The 17,752-nt window shown below is 43.9% G+C and overlaps 1 protein-coding gene across 2 annotated transcripts in view; it reads right to left on the reverse strand.

Annotated features, from left to right (window-relative positions):
• Positions 1-3,561: 3,561 nt before the first annotated feature.
• The window catches only part of LOC116967669 (sodium/calcium exchanger 3-like), a 193,353-nt gene continuing 179,162 nt past the window's right edge, over positions 3,562-17,752 (reverse strand). For both annotated transcript variants that reach the window (XM_033014261.1, XM_033014260.1), the window contains 3 exons: positions 13,646-13,745; positions 10,850-11,125; positions 3,562-5,700 (listed from right to left, as the gene is read on the reverse strand). In XM_033014261.1, coding sequence (XP_032870152.1) covers positions 5,324-5,700; positions 10,850-11,125; positions 13,646-13,745 — 753 coding nt within the window. In that variant the 3' untranslated portion in view covers positions 3,562-5,323. The remainder of the gene's footprint in view (positions 5,701-10,849; positions 11,126-13,645; positions 13,746-17,752) is intronic.

Here is a 17,752-nt window from a genome sequence, read left to right on the forward strand (position 1 = left end):
CCTAATTGTAGCTAATTTCAGACTTCAATTACTAGATCTAAACATCTATCCATTTCTTAATAAATGATTAACATTTTTAAATAGCCTAAATGTCCAAATAATATTCACAAATAATTCACAATAAAACATGATTTTTAAATCTCATTTACATTAATTTATAGGCCAAATGGAAGGAATTCAGTGTTTAATTGCTGTAAATAAATGCCCATTTTAAATCAGCTTTCCAGTGGGTCCCTGTGGAACGCGCTGGTTTAGAACGTTCACATTGCGGTAGATTTGTGCCCCAAATGCCCAGAAAAATACTGCGCGATATAATGGGCCCAAAATGAGCTACTCGCAATATTAAACTTTGTATAAAGGGATCTTTAGAAGCCCTTTTTAATGTAAAAATATACAGCCTAACTTCAGCTGTCTGCTTTATGAGACCCTGCGGTTGCTGGCGGTCGCGGGTTTAGAGATTGATTTTTAAACTACTATAACTATTATTCAAGGCCTTTAAACCTAATAATAGCTTTTGCGACGGGGTCTTCCAGCGATTTTTCGTTAATAATTAACTAGGCTGAACATCTTCGATTTGAACAGCCTAGAGAAAATCGCGTTTTAAACCCGCCCCCTCTAAACGGCGCCAAAATCGCGCACACCCGCACCGGCAGATTTTCAAAGACGCTTCAGGTAGGCTTTGCAACATACCTACATATAACAGAATGGATAGCTGGCTACCCTCAAGACAAGATACGTTAAATGCGGCTGTGCGTTCAGCTGCTTTACGGACATCGGACATCGGACTAGGTTGGTGCCAGAGATCTTTTTGAGCATGAGTTCATAAGTGATAGGAGCAGAATGAGGTAATTTGGTGCATCAAGTCTACACTGCCATTCATAGAAACATAGAAAATAGGTGCAGGAGTAGGCCATTTGGCCCTTCGAGCCTGCACCGCCATTCAATATGATCATGGCTGATCATCCAACTCAGTATCCTGTACCTGTCTTCTCTCCATACCCCCTGATCCCTTTAGCCACAAGGGCCACATCTAACTCCATCTTAAATATAACTACCTTCTGTGGCAGAGAATTCCACTGATTCACCACTCTGTGTGAAAAATGTTTTTCTCATCTCGATCCTAAAAGACTTCCCCCTTATCCTTAAACTGTGACCCCTTGTTCTGGACTTCCCCAACATCGGGAACAATCTTCCTGCATCTAGCCTGTCCAACCTCTTAAGAGTTTTGTAAGTTTCTATAAGATCCCCCCTCAATCTTCTAAATTCTAGCGAGTACAAGCCGAGTCTATCCAGTCTTTCTTCAAATGAAAGTCCTGACATCCCAGGAATCAGTCTGGTGAACCTTCTCTGTACTCCCTTTATGGCAAGAATGTCTTTCCTCAGATTAGCAGACCAAAACTGTACGTGTGGTCTCACCAAAACCCTGTACAACTGCAGTAGAACCTCCCTGCTCCTGTCCTCAAATCCTTTTGCTATGAATGCCAACATACCATTCGCTTTCTTCACTGCCTGCTGCACCTGCAATCATGGCTTATCTATATCTCCCTCCGAATCCCATTCTCCTGCCTTCTCCCCATAACCCCTGACACACGTACTGATCAAGAATCTATATCTCAGCATTAAAAACATCCATTGACTTGGCCTCCACAGCCATCTGAGGCAGCGAATTCCACAGATTCACCACCCTCTGACTAAAGATTCAGGAATCTCTGCAGCAAGGATTTTCTTGTTCTGATAACTGCTGCTCTTGAATGTGTCCTGGATAGAGTGGATGTGGAGAGGATGTTTCCACTAGTGGGAGAGTTTAGGCCCGGTCACAGCCTCAGAATTAAAGGACATTCTTTTAGGAAGGAGATGAGGAGGAATTTCTTGAGTTAGACGTTAATTGGATTGGTATGTGTAAAATTGTCCCAAGTGTGTGTAGGATGGTTTAGTTTTTAGTTTAGTTTAGAGATACAGTGCAGAAGCAGGCCCTTTGACCCACCGAGTCCGTGCCCACTAGCGATCCCCGCACCATGAACACTATCCTAGGCGCTGTAAAGGGCCTGTTCCACTGTACGAGGTAATTCAAGAGTTCTCCCGAGTTCTCCCCTGATTCGAGCTCGTGTAATGTACGTAGCGGGTACGTAGGAGCTCGTGGATGTCACATAGCGGCTCGTACGAGTAACAGTAGGTACTCGGGAAATCCGGTAAACTCGTGACGTTTGTCAACACTGTGAAAAATGTCCACGAGTAAAAAAATACGTGATTTAAAAAATTGTTATTTTTTACTCGTACGTACCCGCTACGTACATTACACGAGCTCGAATCAGGGGAGAACACGGGAGAACTCTTGAATTACCTCGCACAGTGGGACAGGCCCTTAAGGCAGCGACTCTACCGCTGCGCCAGCGTGCCGCCTGTAATACTTTGTAACTTTATCGATGCCAGATACGTGACGACTCTTGGCGTACTTTGTGCATTGTATGCAAATACAAAGCCTTTCACTGTACCTAGCTACATGTGACAATGAAGTGTCATTGAATCATACTCTCTGGACTTCAATTGCAATTAAAGGGCCTGTCCCACTTTCCCGAATTCTCCCGAGTTTTCCCCTTGATTCAAACTCGGAGAATGTTCGTAACGGCCGTAGGAGTCCGTAGATATATCGTAGCGGCTCATTATGTCAGCCGTAGGTACTCGGGGCATCAGGTAAGTCGGGACGTTTTTTCCAGCATGACAAAAAATGTCCATGAATAAAAAGATAGTCGGGAGGAGAATAATTGCAACATTTAATGCCCCGAGTACCTACTGCTGACACTACGAGCCACAACGATAGATCTACAGCCTCCTACGGACCCGTTACGAACATTCTCTGAGTTTAACTCAAGGGAAAAACTCGGGAGAATTCGTGAGCAGCTCGGGAAAGTGGGACAGGCCCTTAACGCTCCTCATTTCCTCTCTAAACCACCTTGAAGAGGACGTTCCAGCTCCCTAAAATGGTTGATCCTCTGTACTCACTGGGATACGGTGATGTGCATGACTCTATAGCCACTTCCAGACACAGTCAAAACACAACCGTGCATTTCTTCTCGTTCCACATCTGCAGCACGAGTTCTCGATTCCAGGAGCTCTCTAAGTCCTGTGGAGTGAACACAAGGATACTAAGTAGGTGAAAGCCCAACCTGTTGATAATGTTTAATCATTATCCGGACGACCAACCAACACTTACCACAGAATACAGCTCTCTTTGTAGTAATATGCGGGGAAACTTAAGACGGAGAAGAAACCTAATTCGTTGACTTTCAGCTCCACCTGGTTAACTCCAACCAGCGATCCCAAAACTCAGGACATTTGAACACTTTGTGGCCACCATGATGAACAAAGAATAAAACAAGGATGCTTCTAAAACTAACCCTGGTCCCATTGGAAGAGTTGGGGGGAAGGGCAGGACATAAGTCAAAAACATGCTTTTAAACTTGCAGTCGAAATTCCATTATTTACAAAGTGTAACAGAGGTTGACCTCTTCCTTCCAACTCCATTGTCGGGGTTTTGTAAGCAAAATCAATCAAGCACTTAGATAGATTTAACATTTTATACATTTGACTCTTACGAAGGCAGTTACAGAGCTTCCAAACATTTTTTTTTTGTACAGATGCATGCAGACATTTCACAACTGTACATTCTCTGTGTGTTTATATATATGCAACTATACATCGGAAAGACATTTATAGTTTTTGAACTTCTGGGTTGCCCCAGATCACATTATAACCAATTCCATTCTTTAAATCTTTAAATCTGCAAGCATCCAGAAACAGTGATCACATTAAAAAAATTGGCGTTTTCCCTTTGTGATGCTGACCGAGCGATCAGTATTGATCGAGACGCGGAGATATTACTGTGCTTTTTTCTTCAAGATAACACTACTGAATCTGTATGTCTGCCCGATAAGGCAGATGGAGTCTTGATTGAACATCTCAGCAAAAGGTAACTTCTCTGGCAGTGTGTTGTATTCCCTAAGCACCTCACTAGTCAGTCAGTCGAGATCCTTTACATAAATTCAGACGCAAATAACTCAGGTAGAATTCCATCTATCTCGACTGCTTATGCTTGTTCGAATAGTTCTTTCAGTGTTTGTATCCTAAAAACAGCGGGTAAACATTGAACACAGCAGTGATTTAGTCTGTGCAGATACAATTGTCAAATCCTTAACAAATAATATTGTGCTAATCCATTATGAACAATGGGAGTTGGAGTAGTGCATTCAAATATAATTGCACCGTCTCTCACTTTGGTAAGATTAAGAAGAGGCTCATCTTTGGAAAAGAATCCTTGATCTTCCCTTTTGTATTCTTCTGTTGATCTTCTTTGACAAAGTCTTCATCTTCTGTCCTACCATTGTAAGGATTTTCTTCCATCACGATTAGTCCAAATCTACTAAGATTATACTAAAAATCCAGGTCTGTATACATCTGCAATCAAGCCACTTATCTAAAGTACAAATAGTAACGTTTTGGAATGTATTTTTTTTTTTCAGTGAGGCAATCTAATCTGGACACTAGAAGGACAATTTTGTAAATTATTTGTGAGTTTAGCGACTTAAATAAATGAAGTTTACCACGGGGAAAGTTGCCATGAATTTGGATTCTGTATTAATTTTTAGAAAAAGTGGGCAGATGTGGATGTCTATTTTACACGCAAACTTATCATCAGGATGCAACTTGCACACCAAGCTTTACCGCAAGACAAAAATACACCTATCCTACTGTACACATGTAGTAAATACACACCTCGTGGTGAGGTGCAGATTTTCACCCATTATTTTATGACCAGTGTCACCATTTACCTTTCTCCTATTCAAGTTAAACATACAGGTACTGGATCAGCTTATTCACTGAGATGAATTATCACAACTATACACGGACAGACACTTAGATATCATGGACCAAAGCTTCATCTACACAATGCTAACATATTATCTTCAATGGCTGATTCTTTCTCAACATTCAGAATGTTCAGCAAGCTCAGTTCAGAGATGTAAAAAAATGTTTTAGGTCCGTTTGAATTTAAAAAATGACTTATTTTCTTGATGTTTCGACTGTTGGTTACAGCCCTCTTTAGAGCCTTTTGGTAAGGCAAAAAAAAAAACTCAACAGATAGATAAATGCCTCTTCATTTTTTTGCCAGTAAGTATCTGGTTTTGTGATCCATGCTGAGAAAGTACCTTCTCTGGGATTTGGAATATGTCAAGGCTGCCTCTTGAAATCTTCAGCAGCTCTGGCAGAAGCTCATTCTTTTGCGGGGAAAAGAATGCCCCCCCCCCACCCCCCCACCCCCCTCGGTTTAGAACCCCTTAATGTGGCAATAGGCCTCCAGGGCTGAGAAGACAACATATAACAACCAAAGGCTGATGAAGATGGAACAGGTAATGAGCTTGCCACGGCGAGTGCCTCCCAGTTCACCGCCTATGTGCGGCCGTCTTCTGTACAGGAGCACGCTGATGGTGACGAAGGCAAAGATGGTGAAAAGCGTGACGGAGAAAGCCAGGGAGCCAGGATTCACCCGGAACTCCTGGCCCTTGGACGCCCAGTAGATGGCGGCAACAGACCAGGCTAAGCCGATTCCCAGGAACACATTCACGGCGTTGCTTCCGGTCACATTCCCGATGGAGGCATCCGCATACTGGTCTTGCAGTGCAGACACCTTGCTGGCAAAAGTATCTGGGATAAAAACAAAGAAGCATCCCTGTTATATTCCCATAGAAACATAGAAACATAGAAAATAGGTGCAGGAGTAGGCCATTCGGCCCTTCGAGCCTGCACCGCCATTCAATATGATCGTGGCTGATCATCCAACTCAGTATCCTGTACCTGCCTTCTCTCCATACCCCCTGATCCCTTTATCCACAAGGGCCACATCTAACTCCCTCTTAAATATAGCCAATTAACTGTGGCCTCAACTAGCTTCTGTGGCAGAGAATTTCACAGATTCACTATTCTCTGTGTGTGAAAAAAATAATGTGTTTCTCATCTCAGTCCTAAAAGACTTCCCCCTTATCCTTAAACTGTGACCCCTTGTTCTGGACTTCCCCAACATCGGGAACAATCTCCCTGCATCTAGCCTGTCCAACCCCTTAAGAATTTTGTAAGTTTCTATAAGAAACTTCTATTTGATTAAGTAAATGAATCACAAACTAAATAATGTTTAAGTTTTTATGTGCGATGCTCTGGTATTCCCTGGGAAACGTCTTCTCATTTTGCACTGTACAACTGTTGCTTTGCAAGATGACAATAAAGGATGGCAATGATTATTATTTATTTATTTATTTTTAAAACTTATTTATTAGAAGTAAGTACAATTGTCAAGTCTTCTAATGTTTTTGTGCAGATTCCCCGCTTGAAAGGGATCTGATTTATCCACCCCGAAATGATGAACTGGATTTCACTCAATGACCAAACACTTCTTTTCCATTTTTTTTTTTCCCTTTTTATTTTGGCAGATTCAGCAATTAATTTACAGTTCCACTTGATTTATTGCTTCAGCCATTACTTTGAAGGCATTTGGATGTTGTAGGTCTTAAGGTATTTAACAGTTTAGTCTTTTAGCAGGTGCAAAACCGGCTGCTAATCGGGTGCTGTAGATAATCAGTCCTGCATGCCTTTGCGGGCGATCGCGGCAGTTTTTAGGACAGTCTCTTAGATTATACTGCTCAAGTTTTAGCCGCAAGTCAACTTCTCTCGCGGGCCTGTCCACTTTTCTGTTCACGGTCGGGCTGACTCTGATCCCGACCGGGCTTTCTCTGTTTTCTCCCCCCACCGGGTTGACTGTTCCCGGCTGGGCTGAAGACTCAGCCTCTGTCGGTGGCTCTCTGGACCTGTCCGTGGCCTACACGGTACTAGGCCCTCACCTGACGTCTGTGGCTGCTACTGGTGCTGGCCGTGGGCTACACGGTCCTCTTGTCGGTGGCTTCTCTGGACCTGTCCGTGGCCTTCACGGTACTAGGCCCCCACCCGACGTCAGTGGCTGCTGCTTGGGCTTGGCTGTGCACAGCCCTGGATACATTCCAGGTAAGCTGACACCGTGCTTGGTGACCCTTACTGCCCCTGCTTGTTTTCCTAGCTCTTCCCTGAGCTATTGCTTCCCGTTCCTACCTTTTTTCTTTTTGGCGCCAATTCAAAACCATTTGGCTTGGTGCTGTTCCACTTGTTTCCAAATACTACTTCTATTTTTAACTTTTGTTTTCGATTCTTCTGGCTGGCCTTGTTCTTATCTTCGTTCTTTTATCCTCGTCGCCAATTGTTGTGTATTCAGATGCTTTGAACAGTCTTGAATAAAGGCTCGGACACGGGAGGAATCATACAAGCTTCTTTACTGCAGGATGCCACCTCCAGTCTCCCCCTGCTCATGCGTACTTGCACAAGACATCACAAGACACCAATTACTTATCCTAATTATCCCATACCTAACACTCCTCCCCCTTTAACTCCATTTCACCTGTACGGTATATGCTCTTTTCCTACTATTGTACGCTTGTGATTTTAATTTAGCATTAGTCCTTTCATTACAGTTTGACTTGACAACAATACTGTGGTACCTTTTTTCAGGTGCCAAATATATGTTGGCATGTCACATTCTATGTACAGCTACATTTAAAAAAAAATTCTATTCTCTATTATCTAGTCTCTCTTTCTCTCTTGCATTAAAAAAAAAAATGAAGGATGATAATGATAATAATGATAATGATAATTTAGAAGGAACTGCAGATGCTAGAAAATCGAAGGTAGACAAAAATGCTGGAGAAACTCAGCGGGTGAGGCAGCATCTATGGAGCGAAGGAATTTCCTTCAGCATTTTGTCTATCTTTTATTCTATTTGGTGTTAGTTCACAGTAATCCGCCAAACTATCATTTGTAGCAGGATTACAACGTTTCATCGCAAACACCATAACATCAATATTTAGTTTGTAGGTAGACAAACTCAGCGGGTGAGGCAGCATCTATGGAGCGAAGGAATATGTGACGTTTCGGGCCGTAAATGAGCAGAACAAATATTTCATGCACCATTTTCATTTGGAATGGGGAGAAGCTGAAAAACAGTTTAGTTTAGTTTAGAGATACAGCGCGGAAACAGGCCCTTTCGGCCCACCGAGTCCGCACCGACCAGTGATCCCCGCACATTAACACGCCCTACACACACCAGGGCCAATTAACCTACAAACCTTTGGAGTGTTGGAGGAAACCAAGGATCTCGGAGAAAACCCTCACAGGTCACGGGGAGAATGTACAAACTCCGTACAGACAGCACCCGTAGTCGGGATCGAACCCGGGTCTCCGGCACTGCAAGCGTTGTAAGGCAGCAACTCTACATAGATGCTGCCTCACCCGCTGAGTTTCTCCAGCACTTTTGTCTACCTTTGATTTTCCAGCATCTGCAGTTCCTTCTTAATTATTTAGTTTGTGATTCATTTCAATTGTGAAATAGTAATTTATAGGGAAAAAGTAATATTTTTAAGACGGTGATTCACAGATTCTTGATTAGTGTGGGTGTCAGGGGTTATGGGGAGAAGGGGAGAGAATGGGGAAAGATAGATCAGCCATGATTGATTGGCAGAGTAGACTTGATGGGCTGAATGTCCTAATTCTGCTCCTATCATATATAAACCTGCTAAATCTCTCAAATGTACTGAATTTTTAACATAAAAACGAAATCCATTCGCATAACAAAAACAAATCTCATTATTGGTATCATTGCCTTGTTGTAGGGCACTGATCTTTCTTGTTTGAGAAAGAACTGCAGATGCTGGAAAATCGAAGGTAGACAAAAATACTGGTGAAACTCAGCGGGTGAGGCAGCATCTAGGTAGACATTTTCTTCGCTCCATCGATGCTGCTGCACCCGCTGAGTTTCTCCAGCACTTTTGTCCACGACTAATATTTCTTTCTATTCTGGATTTTAAATCATGCATTGTGTTTTTGTATATAATTTATGATGCTCTTATAAGTAATTTACTAAGCTTTCATATGTATTATATGGGGTAAATAAATATGCAATATATTTTGTGTAATGTCGTCTCTTGTCTGGACCTTGAGTCTGAAATAAAATTTAATAATATTATTCCAGAGGGATGAGGGGGTATCTTTCAATAGACAACAGACAATAGGTGCAGGAGTAGGCCATTTGGCCCTTCGAGCTAGCACCCCCATTCAATGTGATCATGGCTGATCATCCCCAATCAGTACCCCGTTCCTGCCTTCTCCCAATATCTCCTGACTCCGCTATCTTTAAGAGCCCTATCTAGCTCTCTCTTGAAAGCATCCAGAGAACCAGCCTCCACCGAGGCAGAGAATTCCACAGACTTGCAACTCTCTGTGAGAAAAAGTGTTTCCTCGTCTCCGTTCTAAATGGCTTACCCCTTATTCTTAAACTGTGGCCCTTGGTTCTGGACTCCCCCAACATCGGGAACGTGTTTCCTGCCTCTAGCGGGTCCAAACCCTTAACAATTTTATATGTTTCAATAAGATCTCCTCTCATCCTTCTAAACTCCAGAGTGTACAAGCCCAACCGCTCCATTCTCTCAGCATATGACAGTCCCGCCATCCCAGGAATTAACCTTGTAAACCTACGCTGCACTCCCTCAATAGCAAGAATGTCCTTCCTCAAATTAGGGGACCAAAACTGCACACAATACTCCAGGTGTGGTCTCACTAGGCCCTGTACAACTGCAGAAGGACTTCTTTGCTCCTATACTCAACTCCTCTTGTTATAAAGGCCTTTCATTGCAGCCTAACCAATAATGAAAGGCCCGGATTAGAGTGGATGTTGAGAGGATGTTACCACTAGTTGGAGAGTCTAGAACCAGAGGGCACAACCTCAGAATAAAAAGATGTGGCTTTAAAATGGAGTTGAGGAGGAATTTCTTTAACCAGAGTGTGGTGAATCTGGAATTCATTGCCACATCCGGGGATGTAGGCCGTCACTGGTTATTTTTTAAGCAGAAATTGATAGGTTCTTGATTAGTAAGTCTGTCAAAGGTTACAGGAAGAAGGCAGGAGAATGGGGTTGAGAGGGAAAAATAGATCAGCCATGTTCGAATGGTGGAGCAGACGCGATGGCCCGAATGGGCTAATTTTGTTCGTATGTCTTTTGTCTTGTGATCTTATGATTTTTATTACTGCTAACCTTAAACTGTGGCGATGAAATTCAATATAATCAGAAATGCTTCATAAATAGAATTACTTTCATCACTTAATTCGCAATAATTCATTGATGTTAGGTATGTTAAATATGAGACAAATTATATGCTGCGTAGAACTGCCTCATCTCCCGGTTGCCAAACACTTTAATTCCCGTTCCCACACTGACCTTTCTGTCCTGGGCCTCCTCCATGGTCAGAGTGAGGCCCAGCGCAAATTTAAGGAACAGCACCTCATATTTTGCTTGGGCAGCTTACACCCCAGCGGTATGAACATTGACTTCTCCAAGTAACCCTTGCATGCCCCTCTCTCCATTCCTCTCCCATCCAAAAGTCGCACTAGCTTCAAGGTCGTTTTGTTGAGTTTCATTGTCTGTAACCTGTTTTCACCTAGCACACCGCTAACAATGGCTCGTTTTCCTTTATCATTGTTACTCTTTACATATCTCTCATTCATTTTTTTCATAACTCTTTATATCGCCGTCCATATCTCTCGTTTCCCTTTCCCCGGACTCTCAGTCTGAAGAAGGGTCTCGACCCGAAACGTCACCCATTCCTTTCCTCCAGAGATGCTGCCTGTCCCGCTGAGTTACTCCAGCGTTTTGTGTCGTACTTCAGATTAAACTTGCTGCAATATTTACCACTGGTGATTCGGCCTTTGCCGTTCCGTTGATTACCTGGTATAGAAGTGCCGAGCGCCACGAAAATCACAGCCGTGACAGAATCCTTCAGGCCCACTGTGCAGCCGAAGTGCGAGGCCAGATCGTTGATGAAAGCCGTAAGTAAACCGATCGCAAACATGCAGGTGATGAAGCAGGCCCAGCCGTTCCAATACTCCGTGGGAGGGACGAAGGCAAACAGAACTTTCCAAAATACCGTCAGAAAATGCATGACGTAGTCAAAGCAAGATGGAAGCTTCTCCTCCCGAGCATCATCATCTTCATCACCATCACCTGCCAAAAGAAAATAGAAACATAGAAACATAGAAAATAGGTGCAGGAGTAGGCCATTCAGCCCTTCGAGCCTGCACCGCCACTCAATATGATCATGGCTGATCATCCAACTCAGTATCCTGTACTTGCCTTCTCTCCATACCCCTGATCCCTTTAGCCACAAGGGCCACATCTAACTCCCTCTTAAATATAGCCAATGAACTGTGGCCTCAACTACCTTCTGTGGCAGAGAATTCCACAGATTCACCACTCTCTGTGTGTGAAAAAAAAAATGTTTTTCTCATCTCGGTCCTAAAAGATTTCCCCCTTATCCTTAAACTGTGACCCCCTTGTTCTGGACTTCCCCAACATCGGGAACAATCTTCCTGCATCTAGCCTGTCCAACCCCTTAAGAATGTTGTACGTTTCTATAAGATCCCCCCTCAGTCTTCTAAATTCTAGCGAGTACAAGCCGAGTCTATCCAGTCTTTTTTCATATGAAAGGTCTGCCACCCCAGGAATCAGTCTGGTGAACCTTCTCTGTACTCCCTCTATGGCAAGAATGTCTTTCCTCAGATTAGGAGACCAAAACTGTACGCAATACTCCAGGTGCGGTCTCACCAAGACCCTGTACAACTGCAGTAGAACCTATCTGCTCCTATACTCAAATCCTTTTGTTATGAATGCTAACATACCATTCGCTTTCTTCACTGCCTGCTGCACCTGCATGCCTACTTTCAATGACTGGTGTACCATGACACCCAGGTCTCGTTGCATCTCCCCTTTTCCTAATCGGCCACCAAAATAGACCATATTTTCAACCTATGTCAAAAGACAATAGACAATAGGTGCAGGAGTAGGCCATTTGCAATGAGAAGCAGGGCTGCACAGTGGTAGAGTTGCTGCCTCACAGCGTCAGAGACCTGGGTTAGATCCTTACCATATTACCGCTGTCTGTACAGAGTTTGTACATTCTCCCCGTGACCGTGTAGGTTTTCTCCTGCCTACTCCCACATGCCAAGGACATACAGGTTTGTAGTTTAATTGGCTTCGATAAAATTGTGCCCAGTGTGTCTGTGGGATAGTGCTAGTGTACAGGGTGATCGCTGGTCAGCATGGACTCAGTGGGTCAAAGGGCCTATATCCACGCTGTATTTCTAAAGACTAAAGTATGAGCTAGATTACCAAGGCATGGAATGGAGAACTGCAAAGGCATAAAGCTATACAGCATGGAAACAGGCCCTTCAGCCCAACTCGCTGACGAGGATGCATCACCTAAACTAGTCCCCATATGCTCATGTTTGGCCCAACCCCTTTGCTATCCATGTAACTGTCCAAGTGTTCTATTAGAGTACCTGCCTCAAGTATCCCCTCTGGCAGTTGGTTCCATATACCCACTGAGTGAAATAGATGTCCCTTAAATCCTAGGTAGACAAAAATGCTGGCGAAACTCAGCGGGTGAGGCAGCATCTATGGAGCGAAGGAAATAGGCCGAAACCCTTCTTCAGACTGATGTAGGGTGGAGGGGTGGGAAAAAGAAAGGAAGAGGAGGAGCCAGAGGGCTGAGGGAGAGCTGAGAAGGGGAGGAGACAGTGAGGGCTACCTGAAATTGGAGGTCAATGTTCATGCCGCTGGGGTATAAACCAAAGATCCTACAGCGAGCAAGATAGCCCACTCGACGAAAAAGACGTAGTACGGTCATGGGCAGATTCATGGGTAATTTTCGGCCCCATTTCCATAACCGGCTTCCGTCTCCGCACCAAAGATCCCGTAGCGGAGCAAAGATACTAGTGCGGAGACGGAAGCCGGTTACGGAAACATCCTCGTAAAAATCAAAGTTCTTTGGTAAAAATCTTCTCCTCATTTTCAGAATTATAATTTATTAACACAAACTGTTCCCCCGCAACGTTGATTACACTGTGAGTCGGGTCGGGTCGGGTTACTGAAATGGATGAAAAAAAGGCCCACGTTCCGCTCCGTTGCGTACTACACGACAGCCCATTGCATTTAGCAGGAGTGGTCTATCTTGCTCCGCTATAGGTTCTTTGGTATAAACTGCACAAGTGAAATATGAGGTGCTGCTCCTCCAATGTCCGATGGTGGTCGCTCACTCTGGCCATGGAGGAGGCCCAGGACAGAAAGGTCGGATTCGGAATGGGTGGGGGAGTTGAAGTGCTGAGCCAACGGGAGATCAGGTTGGTTATTGCGGACCGAGCGGAGGTGTTGGGCGAAGCGATCGCCAAGCCTACGCTTGGTCTCACCTAAATCTTGCCTGTTCACCTTAAACCTAATATACTGTATGTTTTGCTATGAAAATAGAAAGAGGCAAATCAAAGAATGTGTGTGTTGTTGATGGCATTTTTCTAGCCCTCTGACTAATCAGATCTTTCTTGAGTACATTTGAAAGCACATTACAGCGTTGATTTAAATCAGTCTACATGGATGGAATTAACTTGGCATAGCAATACGTGCAAATTGTCAGAATTTCCATTCGATATATTACTCTCAAGCTGCGGAAGAAAAACTAAAGTGTCATCTTACCAGCGCTTACTGTAATGGCCTCCATAAACTGCTCCCGCCATGAGTGGGTACCTATCACCAGAGCCAAGTTTGTCTTCTTTATCAGTTTATCCACGGTACTCTGACAAGCAGAACAGATAATTATAAAATTATCTCCCATTGACATCAGAGGTTTCATAAATTGAAGAGGGTCAACTTTCAGGAATGATAAATCTAGCAATTGAACAATATCGCTTAGAAACATGTTATTCAAAAGAAACTGCAGATGCTGGTTTACACCGAAGATGGACACAAAATGCTGGAGTAACTCAGCGGGACAGGCAGCATCTCTGGAGAGAAGGAATGGGTGATGTCACGGGTCTGAAGAAGGGTCTGGACCCCAAACGTCACCCATTCCTTCTCTCCAGAGATGCTGCCTGTCCCACTGTGTTACTCCAGCATTTTGTGTCTATTTGCACTTAGAAACATCCCTGCTGGAGAGTCATAGAGTGATATAGTGTGGAAACAGGCCCAACTCGCCCACACTGGCCAACAATGTCTCAGCAAACTTAGTCCCACTTGCCTGCGCTTGGTCCATATCCCCCCCAAACCTGTCCTATCCATGTACCTGTCTAACTGTTTCTTAAATGATGGGATAGTCCCAGCCTCAACTACCTCCTCTGGCAGCTCGTTCCATACACCCACCACCCTTTGTGTGAAAAAGTCACTCCTCAGATTCCGATTTAATCTTTTCCCCTTCACATGGAAACATGTAAAATAGATGCAGGAGTAGAGGTCATTCGGCCCTTCGAGCCTGCACCGCCATTCAATATGATCATGGCTGATTATCCAACTCAGTATCTTGTACCTGCCTTCTCTCCATACCCCCTGATCCCTTTAGCCACAAGGGCCACATCTAACTCCCTCTTAAATATAGCCAATGAACTGGCCCCAACTGCCTTCTGTGGCAAAGAATTCCACAGATTCACCACTCTCTGTGTGAAAAATGTTTTTCTCATCTTAGTCCACCTATGTCCTCTGGTCCTCGATTCCCCAACTCTGGGCAAAAGACTCTGTGCATCTATTCCTCTAAAGATTTTATACACCTCTATAAGATCTCCCCTCATCCTCCTGCGCTCCATGGAATAGAGACACAGCCTGCTCAACCTCTCCCTATAGCTCACACCCTCCAGTCCTGGCAACATCCTCGTAAATCTTTTCTGAACCCTTTCAAGCTTGACAATATCTTTCTTATAAACATGGTGCCCAGAACTGAACATAATATTCTAAATGCGGTCTCACCAACGTCTTATACAACTGCAACAAGAGACTGAATATAATGTGAAATAATAGTTGGAGTTTCTCCAGCATTTTTATCTACCTTAGGCAAGCTGGAGATCGGTTGTGGTTTGCCAAGTTAGTTGACTTTAGTTTTAATGCTGCTTTAATCAATTGTTACATTTTCATTGATTACTATACAGAGACACTAACGAGAGAACATAATGCTGCTTCTAAATAATTAAAATTATTTTTTAACAGCGTTTACGAGGCTTTCGGATTAGCACTTGGATATGCAGGGAATGGAGGATGGATCACATGCAGGCAGATGAGATTAGTATGGCTTGCATTATGTTCAGCATAGACATTGTGGACCGAAGGGCCCACTTGGACGACCAAATCCACGAGTTTAGAAGACCCTTGACGAGTTAAAAAAATGTCAAGGTCGTGTTGACTTGCCGAAATAAAAGACCTCCTACGATTCTGTCTACGGCCTCCTACGACTATGTCTACGACCTCCTACGACCCCCCTCGACCTCAGTCTTCCAACTACGACTAGCTAGGAGTAGAAAATGATCACATGATAAAATGATGACATGTTTGCATTTTTTTTCTCGGGCCAGTTCCCGATCTACGACCTACCATCACGACCTACCTACGAGTAAAAAGTATCGATTTTTTCCATGCCGACCGTTTTTTTACTCGTGGACATTTTTTATCAGGCTGGAAAAATCGCCGCGACCTACTTGAGGCCACGAGTACGCGGAGACCACTCACGAGCATGAGGAAGAGTTACGAAGACCTCCTATGACCTCGTGGCGAGTATGAGTCAAGGGCAAACTTGGCAGAGGTCGTGAAAGTGGGACAGGGGCTTTACTGTGCCGTTCTGTTCGATGTCGTATCATAGTCGCCAAATTCTTCCTCCCAAGTATCCTGTGACTACCAGGCATGTTAACGATGAAAAAGGAACCAGTAAGTTTACATGTAACAGGTGAACAAAAACAGGTGATCTTATAGACACTTACTGGGTAATGAATGGCCTAAACAGAGTGGATGTGGAAAGGCAGACAAAAATGCTGGAGAAACTCAACCAGGTGGGGGAGACGGTTTAGTCGCTGACTCTCCGACCAAGGAGCAGGTAGCACGGAATTACATGGTACCCCCCCCCCCCCCCCCCCGCCCTGATCTGACCTGACCTGACCTGACATATATGAAATGAAGAAAAACTAGCATTTTACCCAATTATCCCATCCTCATAATGTCCCTAAGCACTATACCATAAGCAGCCAATAGAGTACTTTTGAGACAAAGCCATAATTGTAATTTTAAAAAGACACACATTTCTGGAATAACTTAACGGGTCAGACAACATCTCTGGGGAACATGAAGAAGGGTTTCAGCCTGAAACGTCGCCTATTTCCTTCGCTCCATAGATGCTGCTGCACCCGCTGAGTTTCTCCAGCATTTTTGTGTACCTTATGAATAGGTGACATTTCGGTTCTTCAGACTGATCGTGGTGAGACGGGAAAAAGCTGGATTGGAGGTGGGAATGGGCCAACGCCTGGCAAATGATAGAATGGATCTACTGATACTGGTTTATACCCAAGATAGACACAAAATGCCGGAGTAACTCAGCGGGTCAGGCAACATCTCTGGAGAAAAGAAATAGGAGACGTTTCTGGTCGGAACCCTTCTTTAGACTGGAATATTGTTGAGATACACGTGGTGTTACGGGCAATATGGCCGCTTTCCGGGACCGCTGCTGCATCTTAGATCAGAATAAGTTCATGCTCATAAGTGATAGGGGCAGAATTAGGCCATTCGGCCCATCAAGTCTTCTCCGCTCTATCTCTCCCTCTTAACCCCATTCTCCTGCCTTCTCCCCATAACCTCTGACATCCGTACTAATCAAGAATCTATTTATCTCTGCCTTAAATATATCCACTGATTGGCCTCCACGGCCATCTGTGGCAATGGATTCCACAGATTCACCACCCTCTGACTGAAGAAATTCCTCCTCATCTCCTTCCAAAAGGAACATTCTTTAATTCTGAGGCTGTGACCTCTGGTCCTAGACTCTCCCATTAGTGGAAACATCCTCTCCACATCCACCCTGTCCTTTCACTATTCGCTACGTTTCCTTCTAAACTCCTACGAGTACAGGCCCAGTGCCGTCAAACTACAGAGTTTTGCTTTAATAGTTGCACATATATATATATTTTTTTTAATGAATTGATGTTTCCTTATGCCCATGTCCCACTTAGGAAACCTGAACGGAAACCTCTGGAGACTTTGCTTCACACCCAAGGTTTCCTTGCGGTCCCCGGAGGTTGCAGGTGGTTGCCGGAGGTTGCAGGTAGTGGAAGCAGGTAGGGAGACTGACAAAAACCTCCGGGAACCGCACGGAAACCTTGGGTGGGGCGCAAAGTCTCCAGAGGTTTCCGTTCAGGTTTCCTAAGTGGGACAGGGGCATTAGAATAGTGTACCTTAGATTTCCTTGCAAAATCATTTTTATCTTGGAATAAACTAATTTTTGTAAAAAAAAATGATATCTTTGAGAAATAAAATGCACCACATCCACTAGTTTAAAGTCACCCTGCTGGCTCTGACTACACAAAACTCATTACAGATTTGTCAAATGAGTTATTTTTCAATCCACAAACAGACAAAACAAAATGAAAAAAGCAGCAGGCTTCATGAAAAGAATTATTAGAGTCTTTACGGGTGTGCAAAAAGATTAGCAAGAGTCTAACGTAATAAATGCCAAGGGCAGATCAGTCTGCAGTCTGATTTTCTGTCTACGTTTTCCTTAATTCTTACATACAATTCTTACATACGTTTGTTCGATTCAGTTTAGTTTATTGTCACGTG

This window comes from Amblyraja radiata, chromosome 41 (assembly GCF_010909765.2).
Source record: "Amblyraja radiata isolate CabotCenter1 chromosome 41, sAmbRad1.1.pri, whole genome shotgun sequence".
Taxonomy (NCBI): Eukaryota; Metazoa; Chordata; class Chondrichthyes; order Rajiformes; family Rajidae; genus Amblyraja; species Amblyraja radiata.